General features: G+C 42.6%; 1 protein-coding gene across 1 annotated transcript in view; it reads right to left on the bottom strand.

Annotated features, from left to right (window-relative positions):
* Positions 1-13,031: 13,031 nt before the first annotated feature.
* Positions 13,032-22,822, bottom strand: part of LMX1A (LIM homeobox transcription factor 1 alpha) — a 154,240-nt gene continuing 144,449 nt past the window's right edge. The window contains exons 5-8 of the mRNA XM_007989701.3: positions 21,638-21,715; positions 19,316-19,385; positions 17,122-17,292; positions 13,032-15,299 (exon numbers count right to left, since the gene is read on the bottom strand). Of these exons, the coding sequence (XP_007987892.1) occupies positions 15,139-15,299; positions 17,122-17,292; positions 19,316-19,385; positions 21,638-21,715 (480 nt within the window). The 3' untranslated portion in view covers positions 13,032-15,138. The remainder of the gene's footprint in view (positions 15,300-17,121; positions 17,293-19,315; positions 19,386-21,637; positions 21,716-22,822) is intronic.

The following is a 22,822-nucleotide window of genomic DNA, read 5'->3' as shown; positions in this document are numbered from 1 at the left end:
TATGATATAACCAATGTGTCATCAATTGGGAAGATCCACCTAACGGTGAACAGTATTTCCAAAAGACCAATGAATAACGTTACAAAAATCAAGCATGGATGAAGAGACCAAAGTGCAAAATTGACCAGTGGATTTTAAAAATAGAACTTAATTTTTTAGGACAGTTTTAGATTTAGAGAAAAATGTGTAAAGATAATACAAAGAGTTCCGACATAACCAACATCCAATTTCCTTACATATTTTATTAGTATGATACATTTGTTACTATTAATAAACCAATATTGATATATTATTATTACCTGAAGCTCGTATTTTATTCAGGTTTCCTTGGTTTTCACCTAATTTCCTCTTTCTGCTCCAGGACCTCTTCTAGGATACAATGTTACCTCTACTTATCACATCTCTTTAGGTTCCTGTCAGTCTCACAATTTCTCAGGCTTTCCTTGTTTTGATGACCTTGACAGTTTTGAGGGGTACTGGTCAGGTATTTTGCAGAAAGTCCCTTAATTTGGATTTTTCTGATTTTTTCTTGTGATTAGATGGGTTATGATATTGGGGATGAAGACCATATAGGTAAAGTGTCATTTTCATTACATCATATCAAGGCTACATACTATCCACGACTGCTGATGTTGACCTCCATCACCTGGCTGAGGTAGTGTTTGTTAGGCTTATCCACTGTGAAGTTACTTTTTCCTCCCTTTTTGTGGTGTACTCTTTGGAAGGAAGTCACTACTACAGCTCACATTTAAGGAGTGGGAAGTTAGGCTCCGCCTACTTGAAGGTGCAGTATGCATATAAATTATTTGGAATTCACACAGAAGATTTATTTTATCTCTCCTATTTATTAATATAATCATTCATTTACATCAATGTGGATTTATGGATATTTTATATTTTAGGCTCTAAGTCAATACTACCTTATTAATTGTATTGCTTAAGTTGTTCGAGCTTTGACAGCTCTTTCAGTTGATTCCTGTGCCCCTGCCTTTGACATATCCACATCGTTGTGAGTTGTGGGGGTGGTGTTTGAACACCTCCTTACTTTCTGGACAACTAGATGCTCCAGGTTTGTCTTGTATATTTCAGGCTCCATTCCCACAAGAATCAGCATTTCTCCCAGGAGCCCCAGTCTCTTTTACATTAGAGACTGATATTAGAAACCAAGATTTAGGAAAGGGGCACTGATGTACTTTAATGTAACAGAGAACATCATTTCACATTCAAATAAATTTTAAGAAACTACAACTTTTCAGTTTGGGGTGTAATATGAAAGAATGATATCCACATAACCTTAAAAAGTGGCTACTAAAATACTACTCCCTACACATACATGTTGTTGCATGTGTATGAAACCAGATTTAACATACCACAGCAGACTGACTGCTGCAGACTGAGAATCTGGCTGTCTTCTACTGAACGAGACATTAAGAAGGTGTGCAAGCATCGAAAACAAATGGAAGTCTAAATTATTTTTTGTTTTAGACAATATAGTTATTTCTTTTAAAATGTGGGATTTATGCCAACCTATAATGAGGTTTTTTTTTTGTTATTTTAAATTGATAAATAAATGTTTTTAAATGTTCTTTGTTTAAATTTCTAAAATGGTAAATCCCAATAGATGCAATGTACATAAAAAGTTCTTTGTGGTCATCAATAATTTTTGAAAGAGTAAGTGGATCTGAGACAAACAGGTTTGAGAGCCACTGGCCTAGCCACACCAGACTCATTGTTGTCTCTCTACACCCTCTCACCTTTCTGGAACCCTTGTCTATCTATAGGATGCCGATGCTTAAGTCTAGAACGCTCTTCCTTTCCTTGTCCCCAGGCCAACTTCCTCTTACCTCCCAAGACACGGCTCAAACGTCTTCTGTGAAGAATGACCTGACTCCCCAGATTTAAGTTTACCCTCACCTGTAATCCCATACTTCTTTCTACAAATTTCTGTTCTGAATACATGTCTTGTAGTGCTTGTAATTATCTGTTCATCTATCTGTATCTTTTTCTCTCTTGAACAAGAGTAAGGACTTGGCTGCTTCATCATTCTACTCTGGCGCAGGGTGCAATGCCAGGCATATATTTGTTGCTCAGGGTACATGTGTTGAAGGAGTAAATAGACAGCTGATCCAGGGACACTCATCCTTTCCAGAGACTGACCAGGCCACTAGGCTGGCCTTATATCTGACTGAATGTTTCTGTTTCCCCTCCTTTACAGGAGCAAAAGTCAGGCGTTTACCTCTTGGACATTTAGTATCATTCAGTAAATATTGTTCAAATGTCTACTACATGTCAGGCACTGTGCTAGGCGCTGGGGGAAAGATGATCATGTGGATGGTACGGTCCAGCATGAAATAACTAGTCACTTTTATGTTTGCCCCTAACCTGCCTTCTGTAGTTAAGAACATCCAGAATCAGTTCATATAGAGCAGTCAGTTGCATCTAAATTTAGCCCTAATCCTGGGACATAAATAGGACAATGCAAATGCAATTATCCAGTGAATTCAGAGAGTGTAGACAGCTACTGTAGGTAATGAAATGTGGGAAATATTTTATGCAGGCTAGTGGTCAGATTTACCCATATTCAACAACTCTTTACCATGATTCTTCTTGAATAATGATGCACAAACTTGACCAAGTCCTTGTTCTCTCACTCTTTTAGCATTTTCTTGTTGGCAGGTATGAGAGTAAAAGGAGAGAAAGAAGAAACGTGAGAGATGATGCAAGAAAGAGAATTCAATTTATGGTACACTTGGCCAGTAAAAGGGAGTTAAATGCTAATAAATTTTAGTTGCAATTGAGCCATCTGATCAGATATTTCAAGCTAAAACTACAACAACTTCCTTTTGGCCACTGACCCAGTGTTTGAAATTATGTGTCCCAGGCTAGGTGAAGTGGCTCATGCCTGTAATCCCAGCACTTTGGGAGACTGAGGTGGGTGGACCACCTGAGGTCAGGAGTTTAAGACAAGCCTGACCAACATGGTGAAATCCTGTTTCTACTAAAAATACAAAAAATTAGCTGGACGTGGTGGCACATGCTTGTAATCCCAGCTACTTGGGAGGCTGAGGCAGGAGAATTGCTTGAACCCAGGAGGCAGAGGTTACAGTGAGCCGAAATTGTGCTATTGCACTCCAGCCTGGTCAACAAGAGTGAAACTCCGCATCTCAAAAAAAAAAAAAAAAAAAAAAAAAAAAAAAAAAAAAGAAACAAATTCTGTGTCCCAAATTGTCTAAATGTGTACAGTCTAACATAGTAGCCACTACCTAAATGTGGCTAGTAGGATATGTTGAAAAACAGTTTAAGGGATATATTGGGTTTAATAATAAATATTATTAAAATTAATATTCATTTCTTTTTATCTTTTTCACACGACTATTGGAAAATTATAAATTACATTGGTGACTGACATCATATTCCTGTTGGATACTGTGGATCCAGCCTCAGCTCGCCATCTTCCATTCAGTTTAGCAGAGTTCTGGTTCCAGTCAGCCCTCTTCTCTATTATCCTGTTCACTTGGCCAAAAACTTCACCATTTAACTGCAAGCCACAGGTCCTCTGCCTGCTTTTGCAAAGCAAGGTAATTAATGTAAGATCACTCGGAGCAAGTTCTTTCCCTCTCCTGATAACATCACGTGGAACTCCTCACCTAAAAGGCAATCTCCAAGCAAATCTCAGGCTGGTTATCAGGCAACATCTGAGGACAAAGAAGAGGTTGTTGATGGACTGTTCCAATTCTTTCAGGAAGGTCAATCCCAATCCATCTGTTCTCCTCTCCTCACCCTCCCGCACCTGAGCAGACTCATTCTCCCTGCAAACCTTTTCACAAAGAAGACCCCTCATCTCTGAGTCTCCCCTGCCTCCTACTCATTAGCAGCTCTGGAATAATGGCAGGCCTGGAGTGGCCTCCTTAGAGAACTCGCTCTGGGGAACTCCCCTCGCCAGGCTGAATCCGGGCACATGCCCGACATCCCATAGGGCTGGTTCACACCCACTTCTGTGTTGTGTTTGTATTTGTGAAAGGAGGACAGGATGTGGCAGGATGTACTCAGTATTCCCTCATTATTTTTCTGTTATACAAGGGAAAGACACAGATAGTTAACATTTATTATTTACTACAAAGAAAACAAGGCTTAGAAAGATTTAGTAACGTGTCCGAATTTATATTATGTTTAAGGAACAGAACCAGGATTGGAATGCAAAGTGCTAGCTCCACGTTTTATGTAGCTAATAGCTAGAGTAGCACCTACTGGATAGAAGAAAAGGGACTTTTTGAGTTGTGTTTGCTTTTTTGCCATGGTCTGTTTACATTTTTTTTATTGATATATTTGCACATTTTTATGGGGAATGTGTGGTGTGTTGTAACATGCATAGAATGCGTGTGTGTAGGGGAATGAAGAGAGGTTGGGTAATGGGTACAAACACATCCAGTTAGTTAGAAGGAGTAAGTTCCAATGTCCAATGACAGAGTAAAGTGACTACAGTTAACAACAATGTACTGTGTATTTCAAAGTAGCTAGAATTGTTTGGCACTGCCGTGTTCCCAGTTACTCAGGTTCAAAATGTCGTTAGCTCTCCCCCTCTCTACTTCCCTTGTCTGATCAGTGATCAAGTCCTGTGACTTTTGCTGCTGAATGATTCCTGAAATGAATACCCTTTTATCCCCATTCCCATTCCCATTCCTGTTGCTCTCCACCAGGGCATTGCTTTGCATCCAGTGTGACTATAATATTTGCCACCACATTCCAGGCAGCTACTGATTTTGCACTTCTATTCTTCATACCAATCTGGCTAGCAGGCATCTTTATGCACATTCACTGATAAGGAAACAATTAGAAAGGGAAAGAAAGTGTGGCACTCAGTGGCAGAATTATACCTTAAGTGTGCACTCTTCCCATGCTAGTTTCCCATCTCAATATCATGAGAAAAGAAATAACTGAAACCATTTTTAAGTTGTGTTGGTTTATCCGTTGGCCAAGTTCTGATGAAAGGTGAAAATTGTAATCCAAAAAAATGTAATCCAAAGTGGCACAGTGGAGAAGGGGGATTAGGAGTGACTTTGTGGGTTTGAAACCTAGTTGTTGCAAATATTTGACTGCTGGAGGTTGTAGTATCCAGTTGGCTGACATGTTGGAACCTAGACTTGCTGGGATTTATACTTAAGTCTCTGTTATACTACTGACTGTATTTTGTTTTGTATTTGTTTGTCTTATAGAGATTGTTAGTCTTATATATTTTGTTAAATGTATATTTAATAATATGCCTTATCTCCTTGCTAATCTCTAAGCTTTCTGAGGCTAGAAGCTGTGTCTTTGTCTTTATCGCATCTTATAGTAGTGCCTACTTCTGGCAGACGCTCAATAAAGATTTGTTGAATTGAATAATTTCTGATGCCCAGTGGGTGAAGTCCAATCTGTTAGGGAGGCCTCTGCCATCCTTCCCAATCAATACAGCCCTAATTTCATAGCCTCATGCCTGTCATTTCTCAACCCCTCCTCCTCATTCTTCCAGTGTTCCGGTCACAGGGGCTGTCTTCCCCATAAACAGTGTGTTTTGCTTATACTCTAATGATTTCCTCTTTCTGGATTGTCCTACTCCACCTTGCATTCCTAGCATTCTCATCTTTCCAGGCCCAGGTTAAATATCACTTCCACCATGATTTTATTCCTAACCCCTTTCCCCTCTGTGCCTCTTTGGGATTCTGCATATACTTTCATTAAAAGCCCAATTCTAACAATTCATTTACAAATATTTTCTCCCCAGCTAGAATGATACTTTGTAAGGTAATTTTCAGAACCTAGGGTGACAGGCAAATGTATAGCCTCTAAAATATTATTTTATCATAGGAGAATTAAATAGAGACAAATGAGTGATGATCAAGATATAGAAAAAAAAGTTTTGATCAGAAATATAATGAAGAAAAGCTGTTTCCCTGTTAAAAAAGGGATTCCTGACTTGATCAGAGGAAGAAGGAGAAACGATGAGAACCTACTCAGGCTTCCTGCTAAGGCTGTCAGAAGACTCAAGAGAAATGATTTCACAGCATGCCCAGGTTTGCAGCAGGACCACAGCAGTTATGCACAAGGACATTGATGGCATTGACTATGGTGAAAGTACCTCAAGGTGATGGCAGAGAGTCAGTAACTGATGAGTCCCTTTCTCTAACTCCACCACCACCTTGGCCTTACCCAAGACCCAAAACTGTAAGTGGCCATGAGGTTGGAGAGGCAAACCCAACCTTGATGAAACTGGACACTAGGTTGCCATATAGAAAATAATTATTTTTTACAAAGCTGTTTCAAAACTAAATTATACTCATAGTGACTGGCGCAGAGATAGTTCTTAAAAAGCTTGTCTTGAATACTGAGTGGACGAATGAATGAATACAGATCGGCCATACAAGTGCAGAACATTTTATGGTGTGCCTAAAGAGCATTCAGTTGTTGGAATTTTAGAAAACAATGCATAACATAAATGCCTTTCCTTCCCAGATTGCAACTAACTGGTAAATACCCAAAGAAATTGGCCAAATTTGGATTTTTTTAAAAATCGGCTTTATTGGTATATCTAAGGGATGAAGCTTAAATCTGTAGCCACAGTCAGGATCCCTAATGCAATCCCTTTGAATGGAATTCTCCCTCAGATTATGTTTCTGCCTCAGTAATCTTCCACATGTATGAACCAAGAACACCCATATGCTGAGTCCAGGTCACAGTAAAACACCAATTACCCATAGGCCCCACAGGACTGAGCCAGGCATGCTTAGCTTCTTCTCCCCAACCATCCATCAGATACTTCATCCTCTTCCCATGAGGAGACGCCAGTTAGGCGTGAGGCGAAAGACCAGGAGTGTTTCTCTAGCAGAACTCATACTGAGTCATGACCTTAGAAGAGTGAAGACTCCTCTCTAAAGTCAATACCCAGCTGGTCATTGGCATGATGTATGACTTGCAACAAATTCAATCCACTTGGCTTCCCAAATACCTTAATCCTCTCCTGATACAATCAAATTGGTCCTCTCCTCAGGCGTGTCTGTCGTTCAAGGTGGAATGGGGTAGGTCGGGTGCTATGGTGTCTCTAAGTTCTTGTTCCTACTTCAGAATAAGAGTAATATTTCAGGCTCTCGTTTCTGCTTTCTCCCCCAGATTATATCAGATGGTTGGAAGAAGCATTCTTCTTATTATAAGAGATGAAAAGAACATTTGAGTCTCCTTAACTCCCATCTCTCCTGGATCCCAGCACACATAACCATTCTCAGACTTTGTTCAAATTATAACACAGAGCCGAAGTTAAGGGAAAATAACTGGCCAGCCAAGGGATTGTGACTTCTAGCCAAACCACCTTGTAAATATGTGTTTGTGTACATACATATGTGTATGCAGGCATATGTGTGCATACAAGCACATGTATACGTATGTGTATATGAATATCATGATCTTTAAACTTGCACTGGTGGCTAGAACTGGGGTGTGTAGGAAACAATGTATAGAATTGCCTGTTCATTCTCCTTTAGGAGGCTGAGTAATTTAATGAAATTCCTCATTGGATGAGGATGCCCAAATAGGGAGACAGAGAAGTTTGTTGAGATGGAGTGGGCAAGGACACAAACTACCTTGATCTCCCTCTCTTTAAGCGACGAGAGGACCCAGCTGTAAGGTCTGTGCTTTTTAGATCGTCTGTGTATTCTAAAGTCACAAGACAATCATTCCATCCTCTATCTGCCTTGCCTCAGTTAATTCCCTTTACCCAAGAATATATTGTCTGAACTTTTCAGTGTTAACTTAGTAGCGTAAGGAAACAAAATGGGCTTAGAGTTCTTCCAAACTGGGTTGGTCTTTGTGTATCAGTTAAGATTAGGTTTGGTTATGAGTCAAAGAAACACAAATAACTGTAACTTAAAACAAAAAATAAGTTTCTCTCTCATATACAGCTGTTTCTCAGTATCTGTAGGAGACTGGTTCCAGGACTCTCTGAGGTTACCAAAATCCATGTATGCTTGATTCCCTTATATAAAATATTATAGTATTTGCATATAACCTCTGTACATCCTCTTGTATACTTTAAATCATCTCTAAATTACTTATAATACCTAACACAATGTAAATGCTATACAGATAGTTGTTATACTATATTGTTTAAAGAACAAGGACAAGAAAAAAGTCTGTCCATGCTCAGTACAGACACATTTTTTTCTAAATATTTTCAATCTGTGATTGTTGTAATCCATGAATGTGGAACCCATGGATAAGACAGGCAGACTGTATATGTAAAACAGAATACAGGACTGGAATGGCAACTTGGCTCCCAGAAGTTCTCAGGAATCCAGGCTTCTTTCTACATTGTTTCACCATGTGTGGCCTCCATTCACGAGATCAACTCATGGCCTGACACAGTTGCTCCGGCTCCAGCCATCACATCTGCACTCCACCCAGGAAGACAGAAGTGACACAGAAGAGGAAAAGAAGAACACTTGACAGCTGTTTTTTAAGGAAGGTACCTAAAAGGTGCCATATGATACTTTTGCTTCTGCCAGCTAAAAATAGAGGGTCTTATTTTAGAGGAGAATAGATTATGAGGAATGACTAGCAGCCTCAGCTGCACCTTGAAACACATTACCTTTTATCTATATTAGGAAATTACTGGTAACATGCTCCTGTCACCAACACCTTCATCATCATCTTCACTCACTGACTCAAATTCCACCATTAGTCAACCCACCACTCCAACCAGAATGGTCTCTGTATACTCACTCATAAATATGCCTCGCAACCTTTCCTCCATACTTTTACCTACACTGGTCCTATTGTTTGGAATGCCCTCCCTCCCCTTCTCTACCTAAATTCTACTCACCTTTGAAGGCTCAGTTCAAGCCCCACCTTCTTGGAAAAGCCTCCTCTTCCCTTCCTTTGTCCCAATAAGAGCTCTCTTTTCTGAACTCCCATAGTTCACATTATCTACACTAGTCATCTGACTCTTGGCATACATAGACATATGTGTTTAGCTCACATGCATGTCTTTCACCTTCAACTAGATTGTAAGCTCCTTGGAGGCAGGAAAACTATCATGACTTCTTTGCACCTTTCAGAGTACCTAGGCATACACAAGTTCCTAAAACTTCTATGTACCTAGCCACTTGGAAGTCAGGGTTGGGGGAATTAGCATAAGATTCATGAGCCAAGAGAAATGAATCAGAAACTCAGCTCTGACCCTAACTAGGTCTGTAACCCTGGGCAAGAAACTTAAGTTCTCTGAGTTTCAGATTTCTCATGTATAAAATACAAGAAGACCTGCGTAACCTAATCCAAACGGCTGTGTTAAGGAATACACACACACACACACACACACACACACACCCGCTTGGCATAAGACAAACACCACACAAATAGTATGTCTGTAGTTTCTGTCCAAGTTTTTTTTGTTGTTGTTTTGTTTTGTTTTGTTTTACTGTAAGCAATAGAAGCCAACAGCTCTTGCTAACTTGAGCAAAATCGTCTTTATTGTAATAGCAGAGCAGATTGCTCACAGAATCAAAGCGTGTCTGGAGTCCAGACCAGTCTTGGAAACAGATGGGGTGCAGGGCAGCTCTGGGGTCCAGGGGGCAAGAACTGTTTGACCAGATTGTCAGGTGCACTGCCAGAAATGAACTACCTCCAAGTTTCCAATGTTGTGCTATTCCATGAGATTCACATTCTGGGAGAGACTGGTTGGCCAACCTTTGGGTATATGCTCCCACTTCTTGGTTACAGCAGACCAGATCACCTTCATAGTCCCACAAGGACTACCTGCGCACAATGGAGGAAGGTCAACTCCCCAAAGGAAATCAGAGTGATGTTATCAAAAGTAGGGTGAATGGATGCTGGGTGGCCAGAAAGCAGTAAATACCCACTACAGGGCTTAATAAACATGTGTTGATTGAGTGACAGTGGCCCATTCCTTTAATTCTGAAGACATTTTGCACTATAAGATAGTATAAGTGATTTCTTTAGACCTTATCAGTGAACACCTTGGAGAGCATCAGTTTATCAGATTCTTTCCACCAATGGCAATTAGAACAAGATCTTACAGAAAAGGGAAACAGAATTACTCCCTGATGGAGGGAGGGCACTGGGAGAGAGAAATAAAATCTCAGCTCTGTCACCACTTGCTCAGAGAAATCTTTTCTGACCTTCCTAGGTCAAGCCTCCCTCCATTCTACTTTCTTACAGCTCTATGCCTTCTCCTTTGTGAATAATACAGTGCAAGTTAAATCTGAGTTTTCAATTAATGGACATTTCTCCCGTAAGTTGTAAACTCTATGAGGGCAGGGCCAATGTCTTTCTGCTCACTTCTGTGTTTCTGTTACATATTCCAGAGCCTGGCATATTCTAAATGCTTAGGAAATATTTATTGAATGGATGACATGAGTGAAGAAATGAATAAGTTCTAAAGGGGCCAGAAAAATTAGGTCAGCTGCACAAGTATCTAGAGTAGGTCCTTCCAACCACAAATCAGGAGCAGGCGCCATCTTTCCCTTCTCAGGCACATGGAGTGGCAGGAAAGAGGTTAAAAGTAGGGCAGATTAACCAATGCACCATCCACCAGGGGCTGGGCCATGCTGCACTCTTCCCCAGAACCCTCCCCTGGAGATGGTGCCCATAAGATGGTGGCAGCAGTCATCCACAGCTGCTGGGAGAGGAAATAAGTTATTCACACTCTGATCTGGGGCATCCCTTCCTTGTTGTGGGCATCTACCCAAGTAGGAGTATTGCTTATGCAGATGCTATGCTCCCCACGTGGCTAATCTGCATGTGTCTCCTGGGACAAAATAATAACAAGCCCTTCCATTTGTATGGCACTTCAAAGTTTATAGAGTTCTGTCCTAATTCTTTTCCTTTTTTTTTCTTTTTTTTTTTTTTTTGGTATGCAGCAACCAACGTATAAGACAGGCAAGTGTCATTGTGATTTTATAGATGAAAAAATGAAGGCTCAGCATCTTGTTAAGGTTATACATCTAGGAAACTTCAAAGCCAGGTAATCTCGTCATCATCCATGTGTAGAAGGCATATACTTTCAGCATAAAAAAATCTCAAGGCCTTCTTTTGAGCCCTAACGATAGCTCTCAACTTGTCACTGAACATAATATTGAAACATGCCAAATAAAGGGATTCAGGGAAACAGTGAAGTTATGATTCAGTTTTAATTCTTGAAGGTACAGTTTTATTCTTGTTAAGTCATATTATTAATAGGTTTCATCCTAGTTTAAATTGATTTAGATGGAGAAAGAAAAGAGAGTGAAAGAGATAGATAGACAAACTTAGATTTCATTTGCAATTCAGTTAAATTTTATTTTGTCTTTGAGTTTGGAACTGACAAATTAACTCCATTTTCTTCCCATTTTTGATTCATTTTAGGTGAACTCAATTTTCTTGAGAGACAGCCTAGGCACAGGTCCTTTGAGGTGTGAAGGCTCAACCTGTGGATCCAGGCTCTCCACTCTGAGCCTAGCCCAAAGGCCTTCCCCATCATGCAGGTCATGAAAAGCAGGTGACAATAGGTGGCTGGGGGAATTTCCTAGGACCTGACTGCTCCTCCTTGGGGGTTAGAGTTCTGAATGTGTTGTCATAATTGGAATTTTATCTGCATGCTTTAAAACAAAACAGCAGACACTCCCCCACAATTCTGTCTCAGGCTCTGGAAGACACGCTGAGATTTGAGGAGGTGAGGTGATGGTGAGAAGTGATGCCTTCTGAGTTCAGGTGAACCAGGATGTGTTCTTCCTTTTCCTCAAATAGGGTCTGAGACTCCCAGCAGCCTTTCATCAATGACCAAACTCCAAGAGCAGGTCTGGCCCGTGGTGCAGCAGCTAACACTCATCTGGTCCTTACTATACTCCCAGCACAGGGCTAAGTGCTTCACACATATTATCTCACCTGTGCTCACAAACCCCCCTGAGGTAGAAACAAGTACCATCCCTGAGGAATCAACTCAGCAAAGTGAAGGAACCTGCCCAGGACCACATAGCTAGTAAGTCCAGGAGCTGGGACTTCAATCTAGACTCATCCACTTCCAGTGGGAAGGGGAAAAGATGAATGGAGATAACTGATCCCCAGTGAAAGCTGGGAAGCCAGGAGCAGAGCCCTCACTGTGCATGAAAGAGAGGTGTGCTTCTAACCCAAACTCCTTCCCAGGTCTTTTACGTGAGTAAAAATATAAATTTCTATTGTGTTTGAGCTATTATAATGTTTAGAGGTTTCTTTGTTGCAGCAGGTAGCATTAGTCCAAGTAGTCCATATAGGCACCTAACCCAGCCTTGTAGGCTTGAGAAGGCCAAGTATGCTGATTCTGAAGGTCAGGTCGTTGCTCACTAGGCAAATATGAGGGGTAAAGGGCTTGTGCCTAGGCTTTCCCAGGAAGCTGGAGTTAGGAACTAAGGTCAGCCCAGTGGAGGCCGGTCTGAGATAAGGCCTCCTCAGTGGGCTCCTCCTGTCAACCTGGCCTTATAATACACATCTATCTCCTTCCAGGCCCTCAGCAAGAGGAAGAGCCAGCTTCTAACATATGGTGAGTGAGCCAGAGGTGGGGGTTGCAAGCTTTGAACAATTGCAAGTGGGGGAGAAAATAGACAAAAAACAATCCCCCCCTGTGAGTATGTCTCCTGGTCTTACATCCATGCTGCTTCCTGACTTCTTTTCTCCATAGTCCTATTTGCCCACCATATATCATATTGAAAATTGTTGATAACTTTGGGAGACTCTGACAGGGAGCCACTGTCTGCTGCCTGGCTCTCCCATCCTGGCTGGGCATCTGCCTTCAGTCCTGCAGGAGAAATCCTTCTCCTGCCCCGTCACTCTGTTCTGATTTCCAAGCAAGTGTTCCCTCATCACATGTCGCAAACTGCTCTGCCCTGAGGGAACTTGATGGTGGTGATGGAAAGCTCCCACTGCCTCCTTCTGTGGGGTCAAGACTGGGGTCTTTGTCCATCTTGGCAAGAAGTTGAAGACCCTTTTCTCCTTATGTTTTGCTGTAGTCATCCTTTCCATTCATTCAAAGCTTTGCCATAAGCTCATCCCCATGGCTTTGTAGACAAAACTCCCATGCCCCCCTGGTTCCCCACCCACCGTCCAATCCCTGAATAAACAACAGCTCATTTGTAAGAGATTTTTAATTTCATCTTGGTATGCCATTAAGGAGTGGAATAAGGATCTCTATTCATTTTCACTCACATAGTATCTGCTACATTCTCCAACTGGTCTTTACCACAGAAACCTGTGGGGCCATACAGCATCTGCATAATTTTCACTCATCAGACTGATTTGGGTTTCTTGGTGGTTTGCATAAATTATAAACAAGAGCACAAAAAATCACACGACATAGACTCTACCATAAGGGGACATGTTCCCTCTGGCCTTGCCAGAGTGATAGGGACGTGTCTCTGTGTTCAAGTCTCCAATGATGTCCCCAGAAGTGAGGCCAAGCCTGTCCTGGCCCCTCCCGGATAGGTCCACAGTGACCCTCTGTCTTCCCCACCAACTCATTCTGGTTTCCCAGGAGGCTTCCTAGCACAGAACGATCCCATCCTAGCACCACAACTGGAGACCAGGGTGTGGAACTGTCTCCATGTACAATGGCTGCTGGGTCTTCTGTGCTGAGGATCAGAAGAGTGAATTGGAAGGAAGAGCCAAGGGTTTCCACCGGACCCTTCTGCCTCTATGAGCTCCATGAGGTTCTTTAGAAACAGACCCTCTAAAACAAGGGGCCCCAAACTTTTTCTGTAAGGGCCAGACAATACAGATAGCAAATATTTCAGGCTTTCCAGGCCACAGACAGCCTGTTATATATTCTTCTTCTCCTTTTTTTTTAAATGACCTCAAAAAAAAAAAAGTAAAAACCATTCTTGGCTGGCAAGCCATAGAAAGCAGGCCTGCAGGCAGCAGTTTGCCCACCCTGCTCTAGAACACCACCAGGCCCTCTTCTATCCCCTCAGCCTTCACCTCCTCCCCACTCCGGGACTCTGGGATCCCTCTGAGCTGCTCTGAGCTGGTGTCTCCTCCAGCACAGGCTTTGCAGAGGGACCTCAGCGGGCAAAACTGCCCTCGGGAGTTCAGGAGCCCTCCTGCTCTGCAACCCTATGTACTCTCCTTTGCCAAGTGAGTGGCCTGGTTGTATCTTAAACAAGTATCAGATATTAGTCTCAGCCCTGCTCATGTGTCCTGGGAATGAATTAAGCCTTGGTGTTTCCCAGTGAGGTAGGTACATACTATTAGCCTCATCCACACTTGCAGATGCTGAAGCTCAAGAGCTGAACCAACCTTCCGAGCACTGCCCAACAACCACTTGTCAGAATTTAAAAGAAAGCCCAGGAGTCTGGGCTTCACATTTTCTCAGAACATGATCAGGGATTATTCTGTCCCACCCCTGCCCAGTGATTCAACCCCAAAGAGAGCAAGAATGCAAGAGAGAACACCGTCAGCCACACGGAATTGCTTTCCAGACCTGAAAGACACTCTGCAAACAGAATGAACCCAAGCATTCAAAACTATGGGGCTAGGTGGAGCAGCCCTCTCTGCCCTGCTGACAAGTCTCGTCAAACTAAAAATAAAGTTTATAAAAGTAAATTATCTCATTTTATAACTTAAGTGCATCAAGCATTTCCTTAAATATAGTTCACACTGAAAATAAAGTTACTTTTGCTGTACAGTTGGTGTCTGTTATAATTAGGAATAAACTTTGAGGGTAAAATATGAAAGGTTACACACTCACACACACATCTATCTGTCTGTCCTTCTGTCTATGGATGAGTAGTTGGATAGACATATGCACCTCTTGACAAGAGCTTCCCCGACATGGTGGGAAGTTGTTAGGAGTCCCTAAGTATCTAGTTTGCATGAGAATGTCTATATTAAAAGTCCCTGTCCTTAATGATAAACACGTCTTCATATCTAACGCTAAGACTCTTATTAGAAACATTAAACTATGCAATCCATAATGTATTCAGTCTTTGGAAATGCTGAGCTACACCATATCATTATACAACAGCATCCCCAACAAAACTCCCTCCCCAACCCACGTCTTCCCTGGCCTCCCTGTCCCAAAGCCAGTGGCCCCTCACAGAATATGGTTGTTCCATATGGGAGCCTAGTCACAGGACTCTAGGGGAAGACTCAAGAGGTGAAGTAAGAATTCTGCATGGAGTACAGGTGGTCAATGGGGTTTCCCACTCTGGACTGCAGAGGCCCAGCTTCTGAGGTTGCTAGGAAACAGTCACCCAGGTTACTGAGGGAGGTGTCGTCGCTATCCAGGTCGTGGAAAAGGGGCTCAGCACCTGAAATGGAGAGGAAACACTGGCATGAGGGTCTGGAAGAGGTGACTCATTTCAGTGTCAGGATATTCAGCTGAATTCAACAAGTGTTGCCTGAGCACACGCCCCATGTGAAACTTTCTACAAAAAGTCTATATTCTCTTTAGGCAGCTCATGTCCAAAGTGCAACAAGTGAAAACAATCTAAACCAGGACATGACAAAGTGCTAAATTGAGTGCAGGATAAGCAAATGTCACGGCGTCTAGACAGGGAGTGTGGGGAGTAGGCAGGACATGTCACCAGAGGCTGGAGAGACAGGGCAGAGCTCCCACAGGACTTGGGCCTAAAAAATGATGCTTGAAGAAGGGATGGTAAAACCAACAAAAAAACAAAACCAAAAAAAAAGCTCTTTGAGTGAGGTTAATGAAAACTCCTGTGATAACATTTATTCTTTCAAACACCAAGGGTCTACTAGCTATCAGGTGTTACCCCAAATTTGTAATGGAAAGGAAGGTTAGGTGCCTACCTTCAACTAATTTACACCTTTCATAGGGAAGCCAGTAGGGCACACAGTGGAACAGCTGAGAAATCACTGCAACCAGGACGTGGAGGCAAAGAATGTTCTGCCTCCACTTCAGGTAAATAAGAGAGGTGAAAACTGGAGTTTATACAACTTGTCATGGGGCTTTAAATACTCATTTTATTAAAGGAATCATCACAGGGATACTTTAAGTAATACAACCTCTGACACTGAAAAGAATTCGCAAAAAAATGTAGTTGCCCTGTTTTCCCACAGCGGTGGAGTAAAGAATGGTACAGATGTGACCTGTGCCTTCTAAGGAAGCCAAGAGGGTGGCTATCACTGAACATTCAATGAATGGGGTCGGCCAGTGAAGGGCTTACCAAGGGCCAAATCTTAATAAATGTTTGCTGAATGTGTGATATGGTAAGGTAGGGGTGATTTTAACAACAGACTTTTTAAAAATAAAAGGCAAGAAATGAGTTGTTTAACAAAATCTGTGATCTGTGGCATGAATCTCTGATACTAATATTTTGAAGGCTTGCTGCATAAAATTATTTTTTAACTGTCAGTGTAATTTATCAGATTACACAGTATAGACCAATGCATTACATACACCACTAACCTTCTCTGTATAAAAATGTAATGCCCTATATTTGGTTGAGGTTTAAGTTAAGCCTTCACTCCAAAGCTCACCCAGCCCCCTACTCTGGGTCCTCAGGCCCCCAGTTTTTGTCCATTAGCTTAAGCAGAAAGCTGGGCAAGTGGGAGAGGCTCAGCTATCCATATATGCAGCATTTAAATCAATGCTTCTTTGGGTGGGGTGGGTATAAGGGAGATACTTTTCACTTTACAAGTCAGTTTATGTTTCAGTAGTTAAATTAGAACACCTATTAGTATCCATAGTAGGATAGTCCAGATAGAAAATTTGTCTTCTGTGCTTTTTATATCTTTTCTTACTTTAGGCAAATGTTTGCTTAATTAAGGCCTTCCGTAGCACTGATACTGCTGACATCTGGCATGAAAGCGCAAGACTTGCAGAATTCAATGACAACAAACAGGTCTACAAGGAGAGCACAACTTCCTATTAAAAACCAACAAACAAGAAGCTTTGAAAACAAGATAAATGGAAGGGTCACTAATGAATATGCATGAAGGTCTTTCTCCTGTAGCCATTGGTTAGGCGATTCTAGCAGTATTTTGTAGGGCACATTATTCTGCTTTGGAGCTTCGGTGAACATCTGGGAACTGCGTAGATGTGTTTAGGAGGGAATGAGAAACCCATACAAGATATGAGAGGGCCCGGGGGGCTTGAGTCCCTCTTACCATAAGGGTGCATGTGGTCTCCAGGCATCTGGGGTGGGGTGAGACCCTGTCGGAAGGGATCTGAGCTGTAGACACTCTGCTCGATGGCCAGGAGCTGCTGTGGGGTGGGCAGAGCCGTGTAGGGGTTCATGATTCCTTCCATCCCAGCACTCCCACCACCATTTGTCTGAGCTGTGGAACAAAGAAGCAGCCAGGTCATTCTCAATGTGCAGCCTGACATGTGACTTCCCTGGGTCCTGATTCCCTCATTTATAAAATAAAATGGGATGAGGTGACATCAGTGGTTCCAGTCTTTGTCCTACCAGAGGCCATCAGGAATCACTTTGGAGGATAGGAATAGGGTAGGGGCTGGGATGTTGAACTTTGAGAACATCCTTGAAATATATCATTTCAACAAAAGGTTGTGATGCTAGCCACATGTTTGGCAGTCACCAGAATAGATGTATCTAAAGATCTTTCTATGATAAACCAGTATGAGCCCATCAGTCAAGTGAGAGTTGTGACCTGTTGACCTCATGGGGCTGATGAGAAGATTCCATAGGACTGTGTGTGCTTTGGAATTATAGCTTGCTATGCTTGTAGATAGAATTTTATAAGAAAAGCAGGATTCACTTCCTGCCTCCACATCTTGCTGAGGTTCTCTGAACATGGGAAGAACAGATATTACTTCCCACCAGCTTCTGCTTTCTTAAGTCTACCTTTGGAGCTTCCTTTAGAATTATGTAAACTAAGTCCCAAGCCATATGAGTTTGTGTTCTCACAATGCTTTGATGCATTCTTCTCCATTTGAACTGCACAGGGGTCCTGTGAGGTAGGACTAGCAGGCATTAGGGCCCTACCCTAGGGATGCACACAGCCTGAGGAACAAGGCAAAGTTGCTCCCACAAAAAGAGCCTTAGGGATGGAGCTGAGGGAAGAATTCAGATCTAACCAGCTTGCTGCTCCACCCTTCCCCACACCCATGCCCTGTTTTATTTCTTCTCTCCCTAACATCTACCTTGTTGTTAACACACTGTTTAGTCTAGAAGGTAAGAAACTAAGGGAACTCTTGGCTGCAAGAGTCAAATTCTGGATTAAGCCTAGACCTGATGCCAAGCACAGGGCAGGGTCCATATGAGGATAAGAGGCTGTGCTGAGGGGCCTGAGAACTAGGATCACATTCCACAGACTTCAAAGTGTGGTCCACAGACTAGCAGCAATGGCACCACCGAAAAGCTTGTTAAAGAGGCATAATCTTGTGGCCCACCCAGACCTTCCTTATGAATTGGAATCTGCACTTTACCAAAATCCCAGGTGATTTATGTGCATATTAAAATGTAAGAAGCCCTGTTTTAAGGTACAAACCATTCAAGGAATTCTGGATAGCTGAGTTGGGGGGTGAGGGGCATAGCCTTTAAGAATGACATTGTTCTAATATAGTATTTCTTGTTTTTTTTTTTCTTTTAACTTCTATGAAGTCTCCCACAGTCTGTACCTCTTCATATCACTAATCCTCATATCACTCTGACTTTTTTAAAAGTACACCTGGGTAGAGATGAGAAGGCAGCATGGCCTGTGGAACACAGTGTTCCAGTTCCAGCCCCCTCCCTTACTGATCTAGGGCCACATTCAATCTTGCAGAGCCTTTGTTTGCTCATCTGTGAGATGGGGATAATAACAACTTCTCCACTCACCTCCAGGAGTGGGTGTTGGAAAAGTCAAGTCAGCATGTATGAGAACACCAATCTATAAAAATAAAACTGTTCAACAAAGGAGGGCATTGTTATTTTACTATCATTATTTTTACTACTTTACATTATTTTGGAAAGAGGCAAGTCACCGAGGCATCTTCTATTAAATCAATTAGCCTGGAAGGAGAACTAAGCAAGATGAGAAACTGAACGTATCTGTGACTCTGCAAGTAGTCCTGACATTCTCCCTGACACTGTGGTGGGATCCAGGCCTGGACGCTGTGGATAAGGTCAGTGCCATCCCCAATCAGCAGTTCTAAGTGTGCGTGCAGTTCAGGCGTCCTCAACCCTCTCACAAGTTCCTCATGGCTCAGTCCTCCCTTGAAGGCCTTATCTCTCCAGCGGGTATGGTCTAGGCTTCACTGAGTCCAGATATGTCATCCAAAGAGCTGGGTAGTGGGAGGCCTCTGGTAGGAACAGCCTGGATTCCAGCCAGAACTGCCTGGGAGGAGGCACCAGCTTACCAGAGCTCAGCCTCTGGGTGTTTTGCTGATCTTGCTGCTGCTGCTGCTGTCGCCTGGCCAGCTTCTTCATCTGATAAGGAGAGGACCACAGGATTAGAAGTCAGGTGACCTGCAGCATGTTCACATGGTAAGGTGGGGGCCTGGAAGCGACGCCTTCCCTGGGAGAGGGCTTGTTGGCAAAGCTCTAGCTCTTACTTAGGAAAGGAGCCGCAGTGGCCAGCCCCGTGTGCTAGAAGCATTGCAGCTGAGAGCTCTTCTACTCCGCAGCAGTACAAAGACAGCTGACTGGGAAGCAGGGGTGCAGCTTGTCTTAGCAGGAACAGGGATTTTCCCTCAGCAAACAAAACTTGCTGCTTGTGGTGTGACCATTTTACATTAGGTAATAAGTGTGTGACTGTGAAATTTGCAGCCCAGCCTAGACGTATGGAACAAGAGGATACTGACAGGTTGTGATTTAGGATCAACCCAGAGGCTGTTCCTTTCCCCCTCCCTGTCTACTGGCCCTTAAGTTTGAGATAAGCCTACCCAGACATTCATGCCTCTTCCAAGGTACCCTGCTAACATGCAAGCTTCCCTGAAGGAATATTTTAACTCAATGTTTCTCAAACTGTGTTCCATAGAGCATTAGGGTTCCATGAGATGTTGACATATACTTTGAGCGTGTGTATGTGTCTGTGTGTAGGAAACACTAGATTTTTCTAAACATTTTCTCTATTGCAAGATTTTTCAGACTTTTAAATGGGCCCCTGTGCTTTATGAATCCATAGACTATAGGGCCTCTGCAACTTATTGCACCATGGAGTCTTTCTTTGGTGGAATAACACATCAATAGCCCTGTTCTGAGGATGTCATTTAGGGAAATACTACCTTAACCAATCATGATCAAATAAAGAGATAACCTGTGATACTGTAAAGTATATATTTGGTTGTCGACCCTGTTTTTTGGCATACGATTCCTAAAATTTTTGGACTCTCCAAAGCGATGCCTATTTGAATGTTAATGACTGACCGCTGTCAGCCGCTAGGTAGCTTCAGAGTGGAGGCTGATAATCAGAAAGACCCGGGTGTGATTAGATGGTTGGAGCATTCAGCCCCACCTCCAAATCTCTGTGGAAAAGGGATGGGCTGAAAGTTAAATTGACCATCAATGGCCAGTGATTTAATTAATCATGCCTACATAATGAAACCTCCATAAAACCCCAAAAGGATGGGGATCGAGAGCTTCCAGACAGCTGAATACATGGAGATTCCTGGAGATTGGACAGGGAGGGCATGGAAGCTTCACACCCTTCTCCCATTTCTCGCCATATGCATCACTTCATTTGCATCCATTGTAATATCCTTAATAATGAAGCAGTAAATATAAGTAAGTATTTCCCTGAGTTCTGTGAGATGCTCTAGCAAATTAATCAAACCCAAGGAGTGGGGTCACGGGAATCCCAATTTATAGCTAGCTGATCCGAAGCACAGGTAAAACAACCTGGAGTTTGCAATTGGCATTTGAAGGGGAGGGCAGTCTTGTGGGACCGAACCCTCAACCTGTGAAGTCTGACACTATTTCCAGGTAGAGAGTGTCAGAATTAGAGGACACCCAGTTGGTATCCACTGCACAATTGATTGCTTGCTTGGCGTATGGAGCATATCTGCACATATTTTGTCACAGAAGCATTCTGCACTGATTGTTGTAGTGTAAGAGCAGAGGAAATATAGAGTTTGTTTTTTCCTCATATCATCCACTAAAGATCAGGGCTCTTGAGAAACAGTCCACAGGATACATGTATTTTTAGAGATAGGAAGATGAGTGAGTAAAAGGTCTAAAACTAAAACCATGATGAGGGAATATAGAGCTTCATTGGATCCAGAGGACAGTATGATGGCTTGGGCCTATATTAGTGAGGGCTGGGCCCTGGGAGAAGTAAGAAAAGGCACTCATTCTACCCTGTCATAACATTGTCTTGGACCAGTCATATGCATGCTACTTTTAAAACAACTCTGGTATTTGCATTAAATAAATATGAATTAAGGAACATGCTTTTACCAAAAGACACAGAAAGACATTTATTCATACAGATGGCTGGCCAAATTCACAGTCATGGCCACTAGGAAAATACAAGCAATTTCACTAAAATGAATGCCTTCTCTCTCCCCTTCTGCAGGGCTGCTGTGGCCAAAATAACTATTGATAACAGAATTTTTGAATCAAGAGAACTACTCTATCCAATGAGCTAAGGTGAGAAAATCTGGCAGCAAGTACAATGTTCTACTGTGATTATTTCAGGAAACCAGCAACACGGGGACAGATAAAAGTAAGAAAAAGGTTACCTTCGCTCTCTGGTTCTGGAACCACACCTGGACAACACGAACACTCAGTCCTGTCTCTGCAGCCAGAGTTTCTCTCACCTTGGAAAAATTGAATATGAGAAATGTAGGCACATTGGCATCTCAGGGTAGGAGGTAGAACGTCTTTTATATAATACATGAGGAGGCCAAAAGACTGTATCCGCTCTAGGAGCTGGATAGTTTTTAATGTTGAGCATAAACACAAACACGAGAACATTGCTTCCCTTCAGGTAGAGAGAAAGTCCTTCACCAGGTAAAGAAACAAAAGAATAATTATTAATTTACATGTGCATTCCCAAGAGGCGTTTCTGGATTTCTCTTGCTCTGGAAATTAGGCCTTCAAGTGGTTTAGACATTAGTCTATTGTTGTGCTTTAGCTATAAGCCATGCATATGCATTGACCTACTTCAGGAGATCTGAGAGTGAAAATCACTTTGGAAAAACAAATGGCTCTCTCTTGCTCTCCTCTCTTGCCTAAATTCATTGACCTTAAATTTTGTTTTTTTCCCTCATGTCTCTATGTAACTTTGGGTGTTTCACAAATATCCATATTGACTGCTACCCCGAGTGAGCCCTGCCCAAAGAGAATAAGATGAGAGCCATCTAGAATCCGGCAGAGCCAGGTAGACAACTCTGAGGCCAGCATGTGTGCCAGGGCTGTGGCGGAGACAGCACAACTGGGATCCAGATAATAAAGAGATACATGGAAACATCTGCCCACCATACAGGCACACAGTGAGGTCTGGCAAGGTGTCGAGAAGAGAAAGGGCAAGAAGCACAGATTTTCAGAGGGGACCTGAGAGACACTGCCCTCTCTTGATTAGATCCTGGGGAGGAGATGGGATTGAAAGAGCTCCTTGAATAAATGTGTGAGTAGAGCAAACTGAGGCCTTGAGAAATACTTCCCCTTTATCATGCCACTTGGGGCAAGGCTTAGAAGTGGAATGATTAGAACAGGTTTTTGCAGCACATCCTTCTGCTAAGCCAACTAAAATAGGAGTGTACTCAGGGGCCCACCTCCACCTGCTGAAACCGTATCCATTTCTCAGAGGCCCAGCTCAAAAGCCACCTGTTCCACAAAGCCTTGCCTGATTGCCTAGACCAAAGTGACCTTTCCCTTCCCTTGCTTCCTGGCTTCCCCTCTGTTATGGTCCTCAGAGCCCCCTC

The sequence above is a fragment of the Chlorocebus sabaeus genome, chromosome 25 (genome assembly GCF_047675955.1).
Source record: "Chlorocebus sabaeus isolate Y175 chromosome 25, mChlSab1.0.hap1, whole genome shotgun sequence".
NCBI lineage: Eukaryota > Metazoa > Chordata > Mammalia > Primates > Cercopithecidae > Chlorocebus > Chlorocebus sabaeus.
This window is presented reverse-complemented; position numbering and strand designations above follow the sequence as displayed.